This window comes from Aspergillus neoniger, assembly GCF_003184625.1.
Source record: "Aspergillus neoniger CBS 115656 unplaced genomic scaffold BO87scaffold_6, whole genome shotgun sequence".
In the NCBI taxonomy this organism is placed as follows: Eukaryota; Fungi; Ascomycota; class Eurotiomycetes; order Eurotiales; family Aspergillaceae; genus Aspergillus; species Aspergillus neoniger.
Genome location: NW_020291134.1, coordinates 1 through 20,842, shown reverse-complemented (window position 1 = coordinate 20,842; position 20,842 = coordinate 1). Strand labels below are relative to the sequence as shown.

At 48.7% G+C, this 20,842-nt stretch overlaps 7 protein-coding genes across 7 annotated transcripts; 4 read left to right on the top strand and 3 right to left on the bottom strand.

The window, feature by feature from the left end:
• Window positions 1-989: 989 nt before the first annotated feature.
• On the top strand, window positions 990-2,059 carry BO87DRAFT_394239 (uncharacterized protein; the record flags this gene model as incomplete). The annotated part of the gene is made up of 2 exons (XM_025625109.1): window positions 990-1,387; window positions 1,444-2,059. 2 exons carry the CDS (start codon window positions 990-992, stop codon window positions 2,057-2,059), a joined length of 1,014 nt encoding a protein of 337 aa, XP_025482717.1.
• A 3,574-nt stretch (window positions 2,060-5,633) lies between these two features.
• BO87DRAFT_204169 (uncharacterized protein) lies at window positions 5,634-6,012 on the top strand. The gene has a single exon (XM_025618571.1). It carries the CDS (start codon window positions 5,768-5,770, stop codon window positions 5,966-5,968), a length of 201 nt encoding a protein of 66 aa, XP_025482716.1. The 5' UTR covers window positions 5,634-5,767; the 3' UTR covers window positions 5,969-6,012.
• Window positions 6,013-6,309: 297 nt separating this feature from the next.
• On the top strand, window positions 6,310-8,249 carry BO87DRAFT_373676 (uncharacterized protein). Its single transcript, XM_025622605.1, has one exon. The coding sequence runs from the start codon at window positions 6,363-6,365 to the stop codon at window positions 7,977-7,979; it is 1,617 nt and encodes a 538-aa protein (XP_025482715.1). The 5' UTR covers window positions 6,310-6,362; the 3' UTR covers window positions 7,980-8,249.
• Window positions 8,250-8,759: 510 nt separating this feature from the next.
• On the bottom strand, window positions 8,760-9,334 carry BO87DRAFT_394237 (uncharacterized protein; the record flags this gene model as incomplete). The annotated part of the gene is made up of 3 exons (XM_025625108.1): window positions 8,760-9,104; window positions 9,139-9,172; window positions 9,243-9,334. The coding sequence occupies 3 exons, from the start codon at window positions 9,332-9,334 to the stop codon at window positions 8,760-8,762; spliced, it is 471 nt and encodes a 156-aa protein (XP_025482714.1).
• Window positions 9,335-10,375: 1,041 nt separating this feature from the next.
• Window positions 10,376-12,445, top strand: BO87DRAFT_422870 (fungal specific transcription factor domain-containing protein; the record flags this gene model as incomplete). Its single annotated transcript, XM_025627138.1, has 4 exons — window positions 10,376-10,518; window positions 10,586-10,616; window positions 10,682-11,164; window positions 11,228-12,445. The coding sequence occupies 4 exons, from the start codon at window positions 10,376-10,378 to the stop codon at window positions 12,443-12,445; spliced, it is 1,875 nt and encodes a 624-aa protein (XP_025482713.1).
• A 953-nt stretch (window positions 12,446-13,398) lies between these two features.
• BO87DRAFT_422869 (PH domain protein) lies at window positions 13,399-15,092 on the bottom strand (the record flags this gene model as incomplete). Its single annotated transcript, XM_025627137.1, has 4 exons — window positions 13,399-14,541; window positions 14,596-14,688; window positions 14,766-14,891; window positions 14,958-15,092. 4 exons carry the CDS (start codon window positions 15,090-15,092, stop codon window positions 13,399-13,401), a joined length of 1,497 nt encoding a protein of 498 aa, XP_025482712.1.
• A 1,595-nt stretch (window positions 15,093-16,687) lies between these two features.
• BO87DRAFT_394234 (arrestin family protein) lies at window positions 16,688-18,743 on the bottom strand (the record flags this gene model as incomplete). Its single annotated transcript, XM_025625107.1, has 5 exons — window positions 16,688-17,524; window positions 17,583-18,011; window positions 18,072-18,390; window positions 18,451-18,594; window positions 18,682-18,743. The coding sequence occupies 5 exons, from the start codon at window positions 18,741-18,743 to the stop codon at window positions 16,688-16,690; spliced, it is 1,791 nt and encodes a 596-aa protein (XP_025482711.1).
• Between the last annotated feature and the right edge of the window lie 2,099 nt (window positions 18,744-20,842).

The window sequence follows — 20,842 nt, the reverse complement described above, 5'->3', positions numbered from 1 at the left end:
AGGGGAAGGATATATATTAGTGCGGCGGGCATAGTATGACACAGTTATTGAACAATTGCCAATTGCCAACTGCACACTGAACCGCAATAAAGTTCCTATTAATAGTAGTGGTTCATGTTTTAGGGAATAATTCCCTGCCGAGACAAGCGAGACCATAGTACTATGGAGTGAGTATACATGGTTCGGTCTTTAATACTGCGGTCCATACTATCATGACAGTTGGGCAAGGCGGTGAGAGGCGGGATACCCCATACTTCTTTTCTGCCGCCCACCTTTCCACTTACTCCGACAAAGCATCTCCAACTCCCTCTTTCCCTCGTCTTGGCTGATCCTAGTCGTTCACTTTGCAACCTCCTCGTGTCTTCAATCCCCTAGCGCAGGCCGCTCTCTCTCTCTCTCTATAAGGTTTGTGTTTTCTTTTTTCTCTCCCGTATCCTTTTGTGCCCCTCTGGCTTGAATCCCCAGGGATCGTCATCCTCCGCCCAAGCGATCTTCGCTTTCGCCCCAGACATCGGCCTTGTTGACCATTGACTGCCGCCTTTCGTTTCTTTTTCCTCTTCCTTTCCCCCTTTTCCTCCCACGTTAAGCTATTTTCGTGTCCTTACCTCGTTCCATTGCTGTCGTGGCCATTGGCCCCCGGCTGTGACATTCCTCCGTGAAACATCCCCCACGCCTCGCTTCCTGCGTTCTGGAACGTCATATGAATCATACCACGCCTCATTTGACCATGAGATCCGGACTTCGGCATCAGCCTTGGGCAGGAGATCCAACTTGATTAGTTGTGTCTTCAAGCCAAAGTGGCAGAAGGGGCACTTTTAAATGATTCACGTTCGTCCTTTGTACTACCACCGTTTCGTCTTATCTTGGACACTTCACTCTGCTTTCTACCTTTCTACATAATCCCTTATCAAGCCCATTTTCTCGGCCCTCAACCTCCGATCATCATTTACTACCCTCAATATCTCATAATACATACTCGCTGAGGCAATATGGCTGAATATGATCATCCAGTTCGGCCAGGTATCCCCGGTCAAACCCCCAAAGTCTATCCCGAACCCCCATACCGTCCTTATTGGGCACGAAGCCCCGTTCAATACGCGCAAGACCTCCTTGGATACTCCGAAGACCCGATCGAGTACGATTACAACGACCGTGACTACTGGGACAACTGCTTCTTCTTTCCCGAAGACTGTTCTTGGTCTCCGCCAAAGGGCTGGATTATTGAAAACAAAACACTTGAACAAGACATCGCGCTTGGAGACTGCTACGAGCAGCACACCGGAGGCAACATGATACCCGGTCTTCCGGACATAAAAATGCTGGATGCGGAGGCGCTCAGCGACCTCCTAGAGGATAACCTCTCACCTCCGGAAATCACCTCTATGATGTATGGACATTCCTGCTACCTCGGCGATGGAGATGCTAATGAGCCATGCTTCACAGGGTATTCGCTACCAATGGCGCTATTTTCGCATACGCATCCTCCCTCCCTTCCCGGCAGCTGCGCAACCTGAGCGCAACATACGGTGCGGCATACACGTGCTACGCGAAGAATGCATCGTGTGGGAACCTCACTGGCGTGAACCCTGCCAGTCATCCATCATCATACGTGACCACCCCGTCTGTGTCTCTCGGCGATGTCGGGTCTATTGTTTTCGAACTTGACGATCTAGTGGCGGTCGTGACAAGAATCGCAGACAAGGTCCTTCTTGCCGCAGTCGGGCCATCGAAACTGGGAGATGCCGAAGACGCAGCAACACCGAACGGTACACAGAGTCTTCTAAACGGACCCTCACATCGCGGAGGCGACGATGCTGCCAATGATGGGAGGACATATGCCAGTGTTGTAGCAGCCAACGGAGGCCGCCATGGCCCTAGCTCAGACGCGCAGCTCGAAAGCCAGTACGAAATCGACCGGAGCAGTGATCTAGCCCGTCTAGCGACCTTGAACCTCTCCGCCTCGCCATCTATCCTGCTCGCGCTGGAGTCCAAATCTGCAGCGCTAGGGAGATTCCTGGGCCAGAAACTGGCAGACCTCGAAAGCCCTGAAGATTTCTAAGCCTGCACACTTCACTTCTCGCCCTCAATACCTTTCTTTCCCGTACCTTCGTCTGTATTAACTGCATTTAACTTATTTCCTTCGAACTGTATCTATCCGATACGAGCTCCCACGATTCTCCCAGACGTTTTTAACCCCCTTGAGCGTTTCTTTTACACCGATGCGATACATCTCTCTATCTACCTTTCTTATTGTCCAGCAGTATATTTGACTGAAACATGTATCTTTGAAGACGATGTACACATCCAGAATACATCCACTCGGATGAATCCATGAGTAAATGCACTGGCTTGTTCATTCTGTATTATACTAGGCATCAGAAACATAAGTAGCAACGAAGATACGTAATGAACAGGGTATAAACACCGAAACGCAAGCTTGAATCCAACAGCAACTCATACGAAATGGAAAACCAGGCTTTTGGTGGTACTTCCAACCAGATCGCAGCAGCTTAGAGACTTACTGATCCTCCAAGGATCAGTCTATTTTATAGATATAGACTATTTTTATTATTATTATATAAATCTATAGTGTTTCATGGCCGATTCCTTACCTAATCAACAGGCTTTCTACCCTGACAAGTAGATCCTATCACATAATCTCTTGCTCCCAAGTATAGTAGGCCGATGGTCTTATCATACATTTCAGCCTTATCAATCACAGTGGTGAAGTTTCATATTCATCACGGTCGGGTGGTTCAGGGGTTCGCGTCTCGGCCCGTCCCGACATTTTTCCTCCCCAAATTCAAGAGACAGTCACCTCAATCGAATGCAGTGCTTCCGGAAAAGTGATCTCGGCCTTACCTCGCGCTGGAATCCCAAGTGTGTCCAGTCCCCTATTTTGATCTTGATCGCGTGAGGACACACCACAGGGTGAGATTATACTCGTGCTATCAACAAGAGAACCAGATGTCATGCTCAACCTCATCGAAATGGCTTTGAGTAATGTTCCCCAGCTGTCAAAATAAGAATCGATCTGTTCACCAGCCACTTTAGCAACTTGAATACCCGGGCGTTAAACCAACACGGTACGAGCGTCTCGACATATAAGGGTCACATTAGACCGGAGTATTGGAAAACAAGCGCCAGAGACAAAGAGATATTCATATATAGACCCAAGGCCTTCACTGATACTGCTATGGATGGACTGCGGTCTATTGGTGTTCCAAACAAGAAGATTCAGCGGGAGGGACTTTATTAACTTTAATGCATCGCATATTCAAAACATGTACACTCCGATATATCGATACGGCCTGGTGTCAATCCGGCGGATGGCCCTTAAACGAGACTTAGATCAATATATCGTGCCTGGTCAGATTGCATGTAAAGAGCAAGGGCCAATATCATGGAATAAGCCGGTCACTTCAAATATAATGCCCGTGTAGTTATGATTTTGTATTAGAGTACATAAATTTAGCCGAAAAAAGGAATTCAGAATGAAAGCAGCCCCTACAAACACCTTACTAATATACAGGGAGATTGAACACATTCAGATTCCACTCCCACATGTTTAGAGACTGCTGATCATACTCATACTCTATGCTAGTCCCATTATTATACCACATCGGCCGCAGTAGCCACGCGCAGATCTACTTCATCTCTTTTCCAAAATATACCACTCAAAACGGTGCTATTAAATCTCACCAACACCACATCTTGTTCCATTCACTCAATCAACATCTGGATATAGATCCGCGGGAATAAGTCATTTAGCTGAAGATCATTATTCATATAATACGAGGCTCTTGGGACGAGAAATAAGCGGTACTACTGGCCCAAGGCCTCATAAATAGCATTATACCCGAGATCTGGTTACATTATCCTACGTACAGAGTCGTAATAGTGCACCGAGGAAGCTGTCGGGATAATTCCATCCTACTCGCCATGATAATAAAGCACCTTACCACCCGCTTCATAGAAGGGCATCAGATCCGGCCACATGGTGTGCAGGGAATCCTCAAAATTTTGCCAGTCCTACTGCACCCATTCTTTCAATATATCGTAGGTGACATCTTCGAGTGTAGAAAGATTATTAAGATCCAAAAGCTGCAGAAAATTAGTAACAAACTCTCTTCCCATGGAGTTGATGTTCAAAACCCAGTTCTCTGAAGCTGTGTTGTATGTCGCTTGAGCATCCCAGAAAAGCGCCCCAAGCTGGTAGGATAGATGTACCTGCCTGCCATCATCATCTGTCATTCCATCAAGGACTGTCTCGAACACCTCGACTGCCTGGGTAATTCATAACTTCGCTAGTAAATTTACTAGGTTCCTCCTGTGCTAACCTGCGTGAAGGGTCTCATGGTTGTGGTGCGGGATGCCAATTACTCGGCCGCCATAGAAAGCTCGAGAAGGCGGGATATGACAAAATTGCTGAGAGAGGCGAATGCCTGCTCCTGAAATAATGGAGGGCCATCCAAGCCCACAATCGTTGTTGAAAGAACTCAATTTCGGATGGGACTACTTTGATCAGTCAGGTACGCTGTTCGAATTTCCACAAATTGGCCCCAGAAGGGAAAGGCAACCGCCTATTCTCATTCCCCGATTCGTCTGCTCACAAGCCCCGGGACAATCACACCCTTATCCTGAATGACAGGTTATCATGTTAACCTCGATAATTGACCAGATGAGCGAGTAAGGGAGTGGTCAAGTGTCATGTTTGGCTGGAAATGTGAGGCTATGAATGGGCCTATGGATAGCCGCATTTCAAAGTAACTTGGTTCGGGAAGCAGGTCGCCAGTGGATATAAAGGAGGATCTATTGTGGAGGCTTTGCAAGATTCAGCCAAAAAATGAAGGGTTTCTATCATTCGAATGTCTGGTTTATCTCATCTATGTTATGGACTCGTGGGGATGAGGATGGTGATTTATGATACGGCAGAGCGGGGACGCGAAAGCCCCTTTTGCCAGAGCTTTGGCCACGTGTTGAAGTGATCGTCGGGCAATTTTGGCTTTTTCTCCCAATATGATACATACGACCACAGGATGTAGAGCACAGGGCTTCCTGTCTGCCCAGCCGTACTTGAGCCACATCAGTTGAATTTGGCAGACTGTAAGATAAATTCTTCATAGAATACTGCTTTATGAGGGAGTAATACTAAATTTTATAAGTAATACAGGTAATCTGGGTGATGTTATTCAGAATATAGATAGATGAGTAAGATATATAGATAAGCAAGTAGGTAGGCAAGCTGAGTCCTTAAAAGGTCTTGTAGAGCTTTTATCCATGGGCTAAGTTGCTTTAGGCAGCTGGGCTATAGTAAATAACAAGATTTATAGCTATAATAGATTAGATATTGCTATTATAAATTCAGGTATAGGTAGTAGAATCTCTACCAAGTTTAGAAGCAATTATTAGCTTTTAAGAGATCGAATAGGTCCAGTCTCAGAAATAGTATGAATAAAATATAACATAGACGCTCTTTGATATATATCAACCGCTTTTATCTTCAAGAACCAAGCTTCTAGTATCTTATAGAGTATCTGCATATTAAAATTTCTATTTTCCTATTGGTAATTCTTGTTATAGGAGGACTGTCTATCTATAGCTTATTATAGAGATAAATTTCTAGTTTGGCTGTCTACTTATCCTGAAATACTTGCTCTAGTAAGTAATAAGCGGGTGTATAAAAATCAAAGATTTTTATACTAATCAAGGAACGGGCGAAGCTGGTCTTCATAATTCTCAACTCCCTGCCAGGTGTATTTCACGGATGCTTAGCGTCTCTCAGCGCCTGTCTCTTTGCATGACTTGCATAACACGATATAGTCTAATATGGAGATCTTATTCTTCTGTTCTTTATAATTATATGTTGAGACATTTGAGTCACCCCTGCTGCTTGCTAGCGGCGATATATCGTTTTGGTCTAGCGGGCTGTTCCAACATTATATTTCATCTTATTCAGAAGCCTTAGAAGATCATTTTTCTAGCTGCTGCAGTCCAATCACTAAACATTGCTATAGACTCCAGCTTTTCATTATCCAATGAGTCATCGCAAGTATGAAGAATATAAACCGGCCAGCGGGGGAAATAGGCATTGATAATGGGAAGTTAATGAACCTACGAAAAAACCCGAAGGCCGAGGGTGCCGCATATGCCAGCGACTCGGTCCCGAAACATTTGCCGAGTACCCGTTAGTCTATTAACTCTCGGGACCGAACCTCAGAAATGAATCCGTGTCGCCGTCACGTGATTGGAGTTCAGTAAACTTATAAAGCTCCTACTACTCCTACATTTATTGTGTGGCTATACATCCCTTAATTGACCTCTTCGTTCATATATTCCATCCCCATCTTCAAACATAAACCATGCAGATCCAACAACCCATTATCATTGTGGGTGGCAACGTGGTCGGACTCTCCGCTGCCCTGAGCCTTGCAGTCCACAAAGTGCCGAGTATTATCATCGAGAAGCATATAGAGATTTCCAAGCACCCCCGCGCCATCGGTTTTACCTCGAGAACTATGGAGATCTTCCGCACCTTTGGATGCGTCAACAAAATACCTCAGGTTCCCCGGGACTTCGAATTAAAGCGTGCTCGCGTGGAGAGCCTCTCAGGCCAGTGGTACGAGAGTACAACCTGGGATGATACCGGCATGAAAGAGGATTCTGAGAAGAAGTCTCGTGGGCCATCAACTGATGATGATGTGGAGTCCCCTCGAATGGAGTACTCCCAATTTCCCGGAGCCGCTATACCGCAAGACCAGCTCGAGTCCATTCTTGAAGAAGCTGCCCTCCAACATGGTGTGGAGATACGGCGTGGTTTTACCGCCGTCCATGTTGAGCAAGATGCAACTGGTGTGACTGTGACAGTCACGGATGCCCATGGCGAGACGTCTCAACTTCGTGGGCGTTATTTAATCGCTGCGGACGGCAATCGCAGCGATGTCCGAGAGCAATTGAACATCCCAAGACACGGCCGCGGCCACTTGCAGACAATGCGCAGTGTGTTATTTAGAGCCGATTTGGAGGAATTATGTAAAGGTGTCAAGCAATTCACCATCGAGCAGCCGGACTTAAAGGCTTTTTTAACTACCTACTCTGACGGTCGCTGGGTTCTCATGTTTTATGACGATGTCGATCGAGACGAGCAGACTCTCATTGCCGAAATCCATAAAGCAGTCGGGCGCAACGATATCGCTATTGATTTCATTACCACCGGTCGCTGGGAGTTGGCAGCGCTTATCGCAGACAAATTTCAGGACGGGCGCATCTTCCTTGCTGGGGACGCCGCGCATACACTACCTCCTAATCGTGGTGGATACGGTGCAAACACTGGTATCCACGATGTGGATAACTTGGCTTGGAAGCTGGCGTCTGTTCTTTCTGGTCAATCGACACCGGAGCTCCTTGAAACCTATGACACTGAACGCCGCCCCGTAGCACAACTCCGCCATGACCAGATTTTCGTCCGTTCCGATTACAAAATTCATTTGAATGAAAAATCTGTCACGGGTGAAAAATTGGACAACGACGCAATGGAATTTGGCGAGCTCTACAAATCTAGAGGCTTCTTTGGTGTCAGTGACGATCTACCTCCGGCCAAGAAACCGGATGAGTGGGCAGGACAGCCTGGTACACATGTTCCCCACTTCTGGGTGAAAAAGGACGAGGAAGTCGTCTCTATTCAATATCTACTTGGAAGTAGACATTGGACACTTGTCTCGGAGGAGATTGGATGGAGGAAAGTTGTCGCTTGGGTTAATGAGCGGTCGCCTGTTCAGATGAAATGCATGCAGATTGGAGCCGACGTTGGTATTTCCGACATCGAAGTGTTCCGTCAAACAATGGGACTGCCTAGTAAGGGCGCATCTCTTATTCGGCCAGATGGATACATCGCATGGCGAACGACGGATATGCCGTCTGAGCCTTTTAAAATTCTTCATGACGTTCTATCTCAGGTTGCCTTCGCAAAAAGCATCTGAAATCAATACATGGTCGGTTGAGTCCCATCATTCTGCATCCGTACTATATCTGTTGAGATAGGGGGTTGTTTTATAGACTGTGATGGTCTATTATTTGTTTAACTAGTCTTGCTGTTCCCTGTCAATTTGTTATTGTATATTACAGAAACACATATATGGTGTCCTTTCAGATTGAATATAGATCCAAGTTTTCTTGCTTCTTTTGGGACTGTTTGCTTTCTTATGACAGGCGTATTGGTCTTTCCGTGTATTTCAATAACATATATAAACGAATAGCTCTAGATAATTTAACCGTGAGGGAGAACTGAAACAGAAGTAGTACAAATGGTGATGTGACCTATATAATGTACACTAACCGATACACCCCTACACTTTATTATCGAATGTTGTGACTGTAGTTTCCCCAGGATTTTCAGTACATTCAGGAGGACCTCCCTCATCTTGGCCGTTACGGCCCTTTTTGATACTCTTCCATTCCATGCCGCACCCCAAATCAAAACCGGCGAGGAACTGGTAGTCAATCCAATGGGATGAGCTGGTGTTGACAGTGAAAGTCGACAGTAGATCAGCCCGATCGATATAATACATGAACAAAAATACATGGCAGGAACGTAGTAGCCGGTTCTCTGCGTCGTGAGGTTTGAGATGATGCTTGCGACTACTAAGCTAAGCATCAGTGGTAGAGTGTAGATTCCCGACTGCATAGGATTAACTAGCTTGGCGGTTTGAACTGAGCATGCTATTAGTATTAGGGTGTTTGATAATCATGATGAGGTAGCTTCACATACACCAAATAGGGAGATAGTAGATCATCAACACCATGCCTCCTGATGTGAAGAAGGTATATAAAATCCTGAAGAAAATGCTCCGCTGGGTAATTATTCGGGCGGGAATAGTGGCTGTCTCGGGCATATAGATCTGAACAATGGCGAACGTTAGCATCAGAATGCCAAAGTCTATAAAGAAGGCGATAACACGGCCGTTACTCCAGCTATAAGTAGATCCATCCCACTGAAGGGCCAGTAACAGTGAGGCTATGGATGGGACAAAGAAGAATATACTGAGAGGGTCGAGGCGTTTTAGCTGTGTCAAGAAAGAAACATGCTTGGACTGCGCCTTGGGCGGCTTCCAGAAGATAAAACAGGCATATAAGGGTGACGGCTTTAATGGGGAGATTGATATAGAAGCACCACCTGATATTTTGAGAGGTCAGTAACCTATTATTTAATACCAAGAATCGTCAAAACACTACCACGAACTTACCTCCAGGAGCCTGAATCCGTCAGACCTCCGCCAATTAGAGGCCCCATGACCATGGCAATCCCAAATATAGAGCCAAACAGGCCTTGAAACATCGGCCGCTTGTGCAGTGGGACAAGCAGGATTATAAGTAGCATGCAGCCAGAAAAGATGCCAGTAGATGAGAGCCCAGCAATAGCACGGCCAGCGATGAAAGTCCCCGAGGTCGGTGCTGCACCACATATGGCAGACCCGATTTCAAAGATGACCACCGAGATCAGGAGTGTACATTTCATGTCATAAAATTTGTAGATGCGGCCGTATATCAGCTGGGATACTGAGCCCGCCAGCATATAAGCCGAACCGTACCAGCCCAGATCTCCCAAACTATCGAATTCATCTGTGATGCGTGGAATGGCAGTGGCAACAATCTTTCGATCGAGTGCGACGAAAGAGAGCAAGAAAATTGCTCAGAATGATTAACCAGAATTTGATGGTCCGAGATTCATAATAGTTCACTGTTTCAGCTCCTCCAGGCCTTGAAGCTGTCTTCGAAGACGCTTAAGATTTGTCTAGGGCGGACATTTTTCGGTTCTATAGAGACTATGGTGTGGTATATAGGGCGGTGTGGCTTCTAGTAGGGGATATTTAGCCTATCTTATACAAGACTTAGAACAAGCCTCAGCCATACGGACATGATTTCGCTACAGGATAGTTCTCCGATCGGGATCGAAGGATGCTCGCTGAGAAGAGCACCATATCATTTGCTGCCCCTTAAAGAATTACCGAAAACGGTTAGCGGTGGGGCTCCGGTTCATTTCGGGACCGAGAATTTTCTCGACGAGAGCGAAACTCATCGACGTCATCTCAGGGTCTAGAGCCCCGACAAAAGCGACTGAATCCATTATCACCCCTCCAGGAGCCCTGTATTAAATCTATCTTATCAATCGGCGGCCGATATGATGCTGACAAGAGGCCATTCGTGTGTGTTGTGTCAACAACGCAAGGTCCGTTGTGACCAGCAAAAGCCTTGCTCCAATTGTGTCAAGGCTCGAGCTGAGTGTAGGGTAGTTCCCTCAGCGCCGCCACGTCGAAGAAAAACAAGGAAACTGCAAGGCCACGAACTTATCGAACGGTTAAAAAGATATGAAAGTTTAATGTTCCAACATGGAATTGACTTCGATGTCGTCCGAGGCACCGAAGATGCTTCTGCTGCTCCGCGGAGTGATCTTAATACTTCCAAGTCTCTTTCGCCCGGTGCGAATTTACCAAGCAATGACGCCCAACGCCGCACAGAAAGGTATTATACTCTGTCAGCTATGGCATCTCACTTTGTTGTTTCTGTCACGCAGCTAATGACTTCGCAGAAGTCCGGGGTCGTTTGCATACTCCCAGGAGGTCTGTTCCTAGCTCAGACTTCACTCTACACAGTAGTCCAAACTTTGTCCTAACCTACTACATAGTACCGGACTATCGAAAACATCATGCAGGAGTCTACCAGAAACAATTCAGGTCATCCCACCTTTCACCAGTCCTTCGATGCTATGTTTGGTAATACAGACGCCTTCCCTCTATCCGTGGGTAGCGTGCCAACTTCCGTTACCAGCGGCCATCCGCCGGCCGTCCAGATATTACAATTATGGCAGATTTATATCAACAACGTCGACCCCCTTATAAAGATCATCCATGTGCCGACTTTTCAGGCGCAAATAATTGGCGCCAGCGCTGACCTAAGTAATATCCCGAAACCCCTCGAAGCTCTTATGTTTGGAATATATTCCATGTCTGTGCTCTCACTGGCCGATGAAGAAGCTCAGAATATGTTTGATGAGAGCAAAGCTGTTCTTCTGAGCAAGTACCACCGATCAATGCAACAAGCCCTGGTAAATGCCGAATATATGAGATCGAGTGAGCTAATGGTGCTTCAGGCTTATCTTCTATACCTTGTGAGTATTTTGGTGAAATGAGCCTTTTGTTTATATTGAAACTAACCCGCTGGTAACGTACAGTTCAGCGTGAGGAGCTTCACGGATCCACGATCTCTTTTCTGTCTCACTGGAATTGCTGTCCGTATAGCCACCCGTATGGGCCTACATCGCGATGGGTCCCATTGCCGCTTGTCGCCATTTGAAACCGAGCAGCGGAGAAGACTATGGTGGCAGATCACCATTCTGGATGAACGGATCGCAGAGTTGACTGGGCTGGCGACAACCACACTTCTGTCCCCAGACACAGACTGCTCATTACCCTTGAATGTCAACGACACTGATTTGCATTCGCATGTCAAGGCTCCTCCAACTGCCCGTATCAACGCAACAGAGACAACTTTCAGTCTCACACGAATCGAACTAACAATTGGGCCGACTCCCAGCGGTATCCGGTGTAGACCAGACCCACAGGCCGCAGGTACAAAACGGCCGCACGATATCGAGGGGTACTTTGCGTACATGGAAACCACCTACCTCCAACATTGCGATCCTGACATTCCAGTCCACCTCTTCACACATCTAATGACACGCCTGTCACTATGTAGACTACGCGTTGTCAACTTCATGTCTCGAGGGAGTCCCACGACCGACCTGGATGAGACGGAATACGATCGGCTCTTCATCGCCGCCATTAAAATGTTAGAATATACGACTGAGATTTGCACAAATAAGGACCTTTCCGGCTTTATTTGGTACATGTACATGCATGTCCCGATGCCCGGCTGCATCTTCCTTGCAAGTGAACTGCAGCGACGCACCACGGGCGAAATATGCGAGCGTGCGTGGAAGGCGCTGCGCGACTACTTCAATAATGGGGGACTCGGCTGCAACTTTCAAAGCCCCGTGCATTCTGCCATCGCAAATATGCTTCTCAAGGCCTGGTACGGCCATGACGAGGCTGAGCGCCTGCAGGGACGGGCGGCGCAACCTCCGGAGTTGATAGTGCTGCTGCGCCAACGTTTGCGCAAGAAGCTCACTGGTCATCCTGGTAGGGAGAGAATTCCCACGGCCGATGTAAGTCATGCAAGCGAGGCTATTCAAGAGCCATGGGGGCAACCACAAGAAAGCGTGGATTCCGCATCTGGGATGTTACCGAGTGAACAGAGGATTGATATGTGGACTGGATTGCCTGAGTATACAGAAATAGACTGCCCGCAGTTGCTGCAATATGGCATGTTTGAAGGCTTGGATAATGGATCCTGGCTTGATTTTACCGGCGAAGGTGATGCATCTCTATGAGTGTAAGCCCTTCAGAATGTAGATATTGTTCAAAGCTATGGCAAGGAGTGATAATTCGGTTGGAGAGCAAATTCGAATTCATCTTGTCGATAAATTCCTTGAGTGGCTTTGATTATGCTGCATATCAAACTGCTGAACAGGAGATAATGGCCATCCGGCAGAAAAAAGGGATATCATTACCTCGTCAAGCGCACCTTCTTGTGTCTCTACAATCCACTACAATCGGGCTGGAGATGTGCGTATGATGTCGATTTGCGGGGTCCCGTGTCGGTGACTCGGTCCGTATGCACATCTTAAGCCTGAATCTGGCCTGTTGGTCCTAGAGGAATTCGAGTGTACACAGGGTAACATGACCTTCCGGTAAGGGTCATTTACCCAACTGCCCCTCTCCACACATTTGCAAGATCATGAGTAGGTAGGATTAGCGTAAGCGGTAAGCGAGTCGGCCATCTTCACTGGTATATCAGTATTTTGAGTTGCGTATAAAGATGAAGTCCTTTTAAAAAATCTATATTAGTATGTATAAAGTTGTATTCAAGCAGCAGCTTGATTAAAATACTAAATATAAAGCCGCCATATATACAACCAGTCAGCGGTATGGATCAAGAGAGATAATCTTATTAAATTTTATGAGAAGCCACTATATATTATACATACTGGCCCGCCCGCAGTTATCAGCACTGGCAGTAATATTCTATGATACTGAGCATTTCCACAATGCTTGACACAGTGTACCCGTGCTGGGACTATACAGAAAACTACCAGATCTGGCCTGCTTCGGCATCATGCTCCTTATTATAGAGAATATCAAAATTACACATGTCTTCTCACTCATCCAGATCCTGGTCCTCGTGGGTGAACAATACTGCGCCATAGTATGGAAGCTCGTCGTGGTCTGGCAAATAAGAGACCTAGATAACATATATACCAGAAATAAAAAAGATGAATAGTTATCACGCCTTATCCTCCGTAGCAGTGGTACCAGACGCAGTAGGGAGAGTGCCAGAGCCGCTAGTGTTAGTACGAGAGACAGCAGCGGGAGTGGTCGGGGACGCAGCGGTGGCTGGTTCCTGCTGAGCAGCAGCGGATTCCTTTTCGACGTAGGCGGGAGGCTGGGAGCTCTCGGCCGCAACAGGGCTAGTTGGCGAGGTGGTGGTGCTAGAAGCGAACGCCGGGGCGCGAGTGGCGTCCTTGATGACGGTCCACCATTTCTCGGCCTCGTTGGAGTTGGCGGCCTTGAAGCTCAGCTCGGTGTTGGTGTGGAAGGCGTTTCCGACCTTGCCGCTGGAGACGTCCTTGCCCTTGACGCTGAACTTGGAGCCGTCGATGGCGCCGATGATGCAGTCGGGCAGGTAGAGGGAGAGTTCGGGGGCGGGGTCGCGGCGGAGATCGTCGTTGTCCTTGAACTCGTGGAGGTAGCGGGCGGGGGTCACGACGTAGAAGCCGCTGCTGTAGCCCTTGAGCATGGCGCGGGACTTGCGCTCCAGAGTGCCCTCGATCAAGGGCTTGGTGGCGCGGTGCTCCTGGTTGGGGAAGGTGATGTTGGAGAGGGAGCGCGGCGGGGCGTCGGGGTTGACGAGGATGTGGTCGTTTCTGGTCATGAAGTTGACCCATTCGAAGTCCGGGGGAACCTTTTGCGCGGAGGACAGAATGTCCGTGTACATGGCGCGGTGACGGTCGAGCTGGCCGCCCATGTAGACGACGAACTGCTCCATAGCGCCCTGGACGGTCTGCAGGACATGGGCCTCGAACTGCTGGAAGTTGTTCTGCACAGCGATGAGGTCCTGGCGATTGTTGTTCTCCTCGATAACCTGCTTGTTCAGGCGGTGGGTGACACCTCGACGAAGAATGTAAGGGTCATGGGCCGTGTCAATCTTGTTATGGGACGCGGCGTCAAGTGTGGCCGTGTGCTGAGCGAGGAGCTCAATGTGCTTCTGAGTGACACCGCGAGCCTTGTCGACAGTCTTAGCGCCCTTTGCAGCGCCGTTCTGCAATTCCTTCGACTTGGCCTTGATTTCCTTGTGAAGACGCTCCAAGGTCGGGAGCACGGAGCCCTTGAGGTTCCTCTCAGAGTCAAGGTACAGGTTCACCATTCCCTAGAAGCCAGCTGTGAGCTGATGTCGTCATCCCGTGTGTAATTGGATAATTACCTGAGTGTTGGCGCGGATGTTCTCAAACCAAGAAGAAACGCCGCCAGCGCTCTGGGAGAAATGGTGGCTTTCCCGCAGAGGTTCGTTCACGGTCTGCACGCAAGGAACCCATTGTATCAGTATAACAGGCATCCAACCCTTCAAGTTGAGCCCAGTGTAGCCAAGCGCACCTTCAAAACCTTCTCGAAGTCCTTGGACTGCGACTTGGACACCTTGGCCGTCGCAGACACATACTCTTCCAAATAACCACACATGTGCTTCCAAGCACGGAGACGCTCGAGGAGGAGGTTCGTGGTCTAGAGAGTCGCGAAATCATTAGCCATCTACCACAGAAATGAAGATAATGCATTCCCCTCGCCTACCTCATTGCTATCAGAGCCAGGAATGGCCTCGTCATCACTCATGGAAGTCCGACGACTGACACCAGTCATGGCGCTAGTGACGGTCCCCGAACGCTGAGGGAGCTTATGCTCCACGGGACTGACAGGAGTCGACATGGTTGCTGCTGCGGGGAAGGGAGAAAAAGATGCGACGTGCAACCTCTCAGGGACACAGCTGTTCAAGGGAGGAAAAGACGGTCGAACGGCGCGCCCACGAGGAACAAAAACTGCAGTCGAAGCGGTACAGGTGGAGGACACCGGAAGCGCGATCTCCGACTAGTCAAGACGGTTGAATCGGCAGACGGATTAGGGGCTTGTTGGCCTTTGTTGAAGCGGAGGAAGTGGGGCGAGGACAAGCAGATGCCGGCGAGACAGACGCTCGGAGGAGGAGGAGGAGGTAGGAAAGAGGCGGTATAAGTATATGTGTGATTCGGACAGAAGTGGAAATCGGGATCCGAAAGAGTGAGGAGGAGGAGGGGAATAAAACTATGTGATTGACGTCGATAAATGAGGATAAATCTCTAAGCGCCAAAAGCAATAAAACGAGATCAAAAGGTAGAAGATTTGTTAACTGAAAGGTAAAAGGATCGACCGATGAAGTCACCGCCCAAAGGAGTGTACCCCTCAATGGCGCAAATCAGGATGACCCACGATTTTGTTCGGTCCTCAGATGTTCCCTCCGATTCCGGCAAGGGATCACCGTCACAAGTGTTCCATTGGGGAGGTTCGCCATCCTTTCCGGTCGATTGATCGCAGATAATGATGATGATGAGCTGGCCCGTGTAGCATCCATCGATTTGTCTGCTCTATGATCAGGCCATGCCCACTTCGGAAATGCCACCTCCGCAAGCGGATCCCGACTCAGCCACACTTTTCCAGGGGCAACTCAACACTCAATGGCCATTCTCCCCCCTCTGGTTCTTTTGTGGCTACGTCAGAACTGGGAGCTCAACCAAACAATCTCATTCATTCACGCTTCACAATCAAGGTTTTCTTGGCTTTCACGTTTCACTGCATCCCCGGTACTACTCTTTCCACTAAATATATAGATAATGTCTGGTTGCAATGACGGAGTTTAGATCTATTTGCTGTCGTAACGCTAATGCATATGAGAGTAATGAAAATATTATTTAACAAAAAAAGTGTATTGCCCCTCACTTGAGAGGGGTCTTTTTTGGGGTAACATGTGCATAATTCGTGCCGACACCGGGTCATGAAATATCTGCTCGTAAAGCGCCTGTCATCTCATCATCGATAAAATGATCAGGGTAGAAAATGAAGAAAGAAATCCCGGACTCCTGTCCTCCCAGTCAACCCATCCCGTCTATTAGTTGTGAACGCCAGTAAAATAAATCCCCACCCAACGAGTCTAAGTATGTATGCGACTAGCATTCAGAGGCACAACGACCATCTTCCGTGTTTGGATCAGGAAACACACTGTAACTGGGAAACGGCAGCACACGCTGTTAATGCTTTATGGGATAGGCCGAGTTCGGAAACGCAGTATCCCCGGACAGCCAGCATCCGAGGGCCGATGAATATGTGCTGAGGTGGTGTTCTAGCCGGTAAGTCGGTCAGGCGGAGCCAGTCACGCCTTCACCTGACCACCAAGTTCCCCGACCTAGCAAGAATAAACTCCAACTCTTGTTGACAATTGCTCCCTCAAGAAGAGACCTGATCGAATATTATTCTTAATGAAATCTGCAACCCAATTAGACCCTGGCTCGAGCTTGGACAAGACGCAGTCGACGTTCTTCATCGTCGTGACTGGAGGTGGAGTGGAGGAGACCAGACCGGCTGTGGAGCGCATCGATAGCGGAGAAATATGACGACCCGCGGCCGGCGGTGCGGACATGAGCCTGCTGAGGCGACTGGGGCGCGGAGATGACAACATCCTCGGCGATGACAGCTTGATAATCAGGCAGTTCCGAGTCGCAAGGGCGAACTGTAGTGCGGACGGCGGTAGAGTAGCTTGGGACACGGCTCAGGGTCTCGACTTCGGCATATTGAGGGTGGTATGGAGTCGCCATTCCGGAATGGATGTAGTCGTGATCAACCTCGTCAGAAGGACGGCGGGAGAGCTCAGGACTGGCGGGGCTGTGCGAGTTGGAACCGGATCCCGCTCCGAAGTAATCGGGAGGAACGCCCAGGCGACGGCTATCGTTTTCCAGATGCTCCTGGTCGGTAGGGGAGGGCTGATCATTCCCGTTGGCGCGCAGAATCGATAGACGGGTGTGCAAGGCAGAAGCAGAAATGTCGGTGTTGGTTAGAGCATTCATCGAAGCAAGGTTCTCAGCCGACAGGTTACGGCTAAGGGTGCCGAACGGAGTACCAGGGCCACTTCCAGGGCCTGGAGTCCGGTATCCAGAAGGATCAAGTTCGCTGTACAGTTGATCGAATTGATGCTCGCCGTACAAGGGAGGAGCCTGCTGGGCGAGATTATCGACCGCTCTTTGAGCGGACTGAGGGGTCTGGTCGATAAGGTTGTTGTTTTCATCGATGGCTAAGCTGGGGGAGATGAAAATCGAGACGGGGAGGGTCGCGCGAAGCTGCAACAATGTCAGAATAAACTTCCCAGTACCAATTTCAAGCCATGGGTTTGCATACCTCGCTGACGTGTCCATCAGGATTCAGGAGCTGAACACGGAACTTGAGCTTGTGACGGATTTTGATGCCCCTGGTGTCAGTGTCCTGCAGGCACCGAGTCAAAGTCTTGGGCAGATCCAGATGACGCGAAAACTGATATCCCTCTGCCATTTCATCGATGATTTCCAAACCGCTGTCCTCATCCAGCTCATGCTCATCGTTCAGGATGGTTCTCGTACTCTTGTATGTGTTGCGGACGGAATCAGGGTCTTCGGGGTTCAGGGTAAGGTCGTGGCTTTCGATGAGCTGCGAAACGATCTGTCCAATTCGAAGTCCCTTAAGGAGAGGGATCAGCTTGAAGTCCACACGGATGCTAGTTCCGAAGACCACGGCCTTCGTTGGTGTGCTGATCGAGTATTCAATCTTGTTTGGCCAGACATTTTCCACGGACTACCATCAGTGTTAGTAAAGAACCTCCCCCACTAGCTTGGAGTATATGTAGGAACCCACCATTGCGTGCGCAAGCTCAAGAGCACTAGGCTCAAGAGTGCGAATGATACGGAGCGGCCGGCGAACAATAATATCCTTGGCATATTTGCGTCCAATTTCCGCCTTGAAGCGATAGGTCACGTAGGTGTCGTTAAGGCCTTCAACGCTCTCCGGCATAGATCCCTCGAGAACAAGGTTGATGGGGTACTCGTAGTTGCCCGCTGGCAGAACCTCCGTCTTGCTTTTGCCCGCATGTCTGAATCTCCAGGTCTTCTCGTAGAATACACGTTCTCTCCACGACTTTCTACCGCCTCCGGCAGTACTCGACGGCAAATGCCAACTAACCAAGCTCGATTAGTTTTGATTCTTGTCGCATCGGGGGATTAGCGACAGCACTTACCAAACCCGAGATATACCCGTAAGATGGAGTCTGATGTGCTTAATGGACAAGGGCTCCGACAGACAAAGAATGAGCTTTCCGCTCAGATGGGCACTGGCCGCTTCTTCCTCGCCGCCGCGAAATACGATATAATCTTCATCAAGACTGTCATGCGACAACAGGGTGGTTAGCCGTTGCACTCGGGTAAGGAAGCCGGGGTGCCGGAGTAAGTGCGAGAATGGCGTGACTCACCGGATATCAAAGTATTTCGCGTGACTGGAGCTGCCTCCGCCACCAAAGAAACTCAAAGCCATGACGTTATTGTGTCAACCAACAGCTGCTTGTTTGCAGCTGCTAGTAGAATGGGGGAAGCCAAGAAGATATAAGGGCGTTCGATATGGTTGGAATGTGAAGGGGGAGGAGTGGGTGGGCGGGAGGTTGATGTATTTAATCAAACTAAAAAAGGAGAAAACGTAAAAAAAAAAAGGGAAAAAATGGAAAAAGAAAATTTTAAAAAGGTGTCCAAGGAACCACGACAATGCGACGGGACTAGGGCGCGAAAGGGAATAAAGCCTGCCACTGATCTGCTTAGGACTGTCCAGATTTGCAGACAAGACCGGGTCGACAACGGGTCCCACTATGAGCAAGGAAGTTGGTGAAGTGGAGACTTCAAAAGCAGCCGTTTCCGTCACTTGCGTCTTTTGGGTCTTTTCGGAGAGACCTTTTTGGCCCCGGGAGTGGCAAGGCGGTCCTTGGGTAGGGAAAAACTTTGGATTAAGTCCTCCCGAAGATGATGCGATTACCAGCGGCGTTGACTAAGCCAGGCTGATGAATAACCTGATGCTCTAAAGATAGAACGATGACTCGACGACGTGACAGCGCCTTTGGAAAATAGAAGAAAAACGACGAGTTAGTACGGCAGAAGTCTTAAAAGGTTGTGAAAGGGTAGTATCGGCATCGGCAGCGGAGACAGTGAGAATTTAAGAAGCGGGAAGTAGGCCGAAGGGGAATGTGGATGGATGGCAGCTAGGCTTCCGACCAGACTGAATGTTTGGAAAAGTGTGTATGTGGGGGTGCGGTGGGATGATGTTTTATAAAGGGCTCAAAGGGTAGTAACAACGGAGTAAAATAAAGAAGGTGAGCCGGAGTGATGGGGTTTGAGAATGAAGAATCGGTGAACAAGAGAAAGCAAGAGCAATGGAGAGAGACAGAGAGAGAGGCGAAAGCAAATGTTCAGCCTGAATAGTACGTTACATCACCAACATACCGGAGAAAAGGCCGCGGGCGCAGGAACCAGGATGTCCACGGGAGTTCCCTTTCGTAAGGGAAACAAGGCTGGAGGGGTGAACTGTCACGGTGTGCTTTTTCCCGCTAGATTATTGATTTGATTTGATTTGGTTCAATAGTAGTAGTAATCCAGTAATCCCACTCGTTATCGTGACCCGTAATAATCACACGATAAGTGTGTGATTTGATTACTTCTGTTTCGGTTTTCCCCTCGTGGGAGTTGGTCACACAAAAGTGGGCTGCTGGCTATGCCTGCAATGACAGACAGAGTAAAGTAGAGTAGAGTACGGAGTAGAGATAGTTCATGACTTGTTTCTTGAGAAGATATACCAAGACTTTTATCCAAGACCCAGCCAAAAGGGCCCATCATCGTCTGGGATCGTCCGGTTTTATCTACACGGAAGCATTGCTCGTAAGATCGGCCCTAGGCCTTGGCGGCAGTCCGGTTACCCGGTGGCTATCACAAGGCAAATGACATTAAATTCACGGGCAGTAATGATAGTCGCCAAATGACGATCATCGAAGTAACATTAATTTATTTACCTTTTCTTTTTTTTTTATGATTATTATTCCACCCACCCCCTCCTCCTCCTCCTCCTCCTCCGCCTCTTCCTGGCAAAAGCAGTTCAGTTGGCCTGCGCAATGCAATAGCGTGTGTGCATGCCTCGGGATCATCCTTCCCGCATGATTCTCGATCTAATCTTCTTTCGGGGGGCAAATCGGGTTAGAGATTCCGCAGGAACAGCCGGTCCTGCTAAAACCTGTGCGCTCATCCTAGGAAATCATCACTTCCTTCAGCCCTTCTTCAGCTGTGCCCAGAAGAGACTAAGATTGAGCAACAAAACCCTGATGAATGGTCCCGAGAGGGCTCAGACGTCCCATTACCCCTCCCCCTCCTCCCCTGATGCCATCCAAGACTGCGCGTCCATCCTGCAGGGTTGTCGCACAACAGCTTGCAATTCCAGCTGCAGGAGTTATGCAAGAGATCGTGACCAATTCACCCTAGTATTCGTCACTCCTGAATGCCCCACCAGATGATCTGCTTATCATGCTACTCTGAACCCTGCACCCTCTCTCTCTCCCCCTCTGCTCTGTTTAGGGTGTCATATGTTGTTGTAACATGGCT

Excerpts from the sequence above, each read along its gene's own strand:
- BO87DRAFT_373676 (XM_025622605.1), top strand. The coding sequence starts at position 6,363 with ATGCAGATCCAACAACCCATTATCATTGTGGGTGGCAACGTGGTCGGA.
- BO87DRAFT_204169 (XM_025618571.1), top strand. The coding sequence starts at position 5,768 with ATGCTTAGCGTCTCTCAGCGCCTGTCTCTTTGCATGACTTGCATAACA.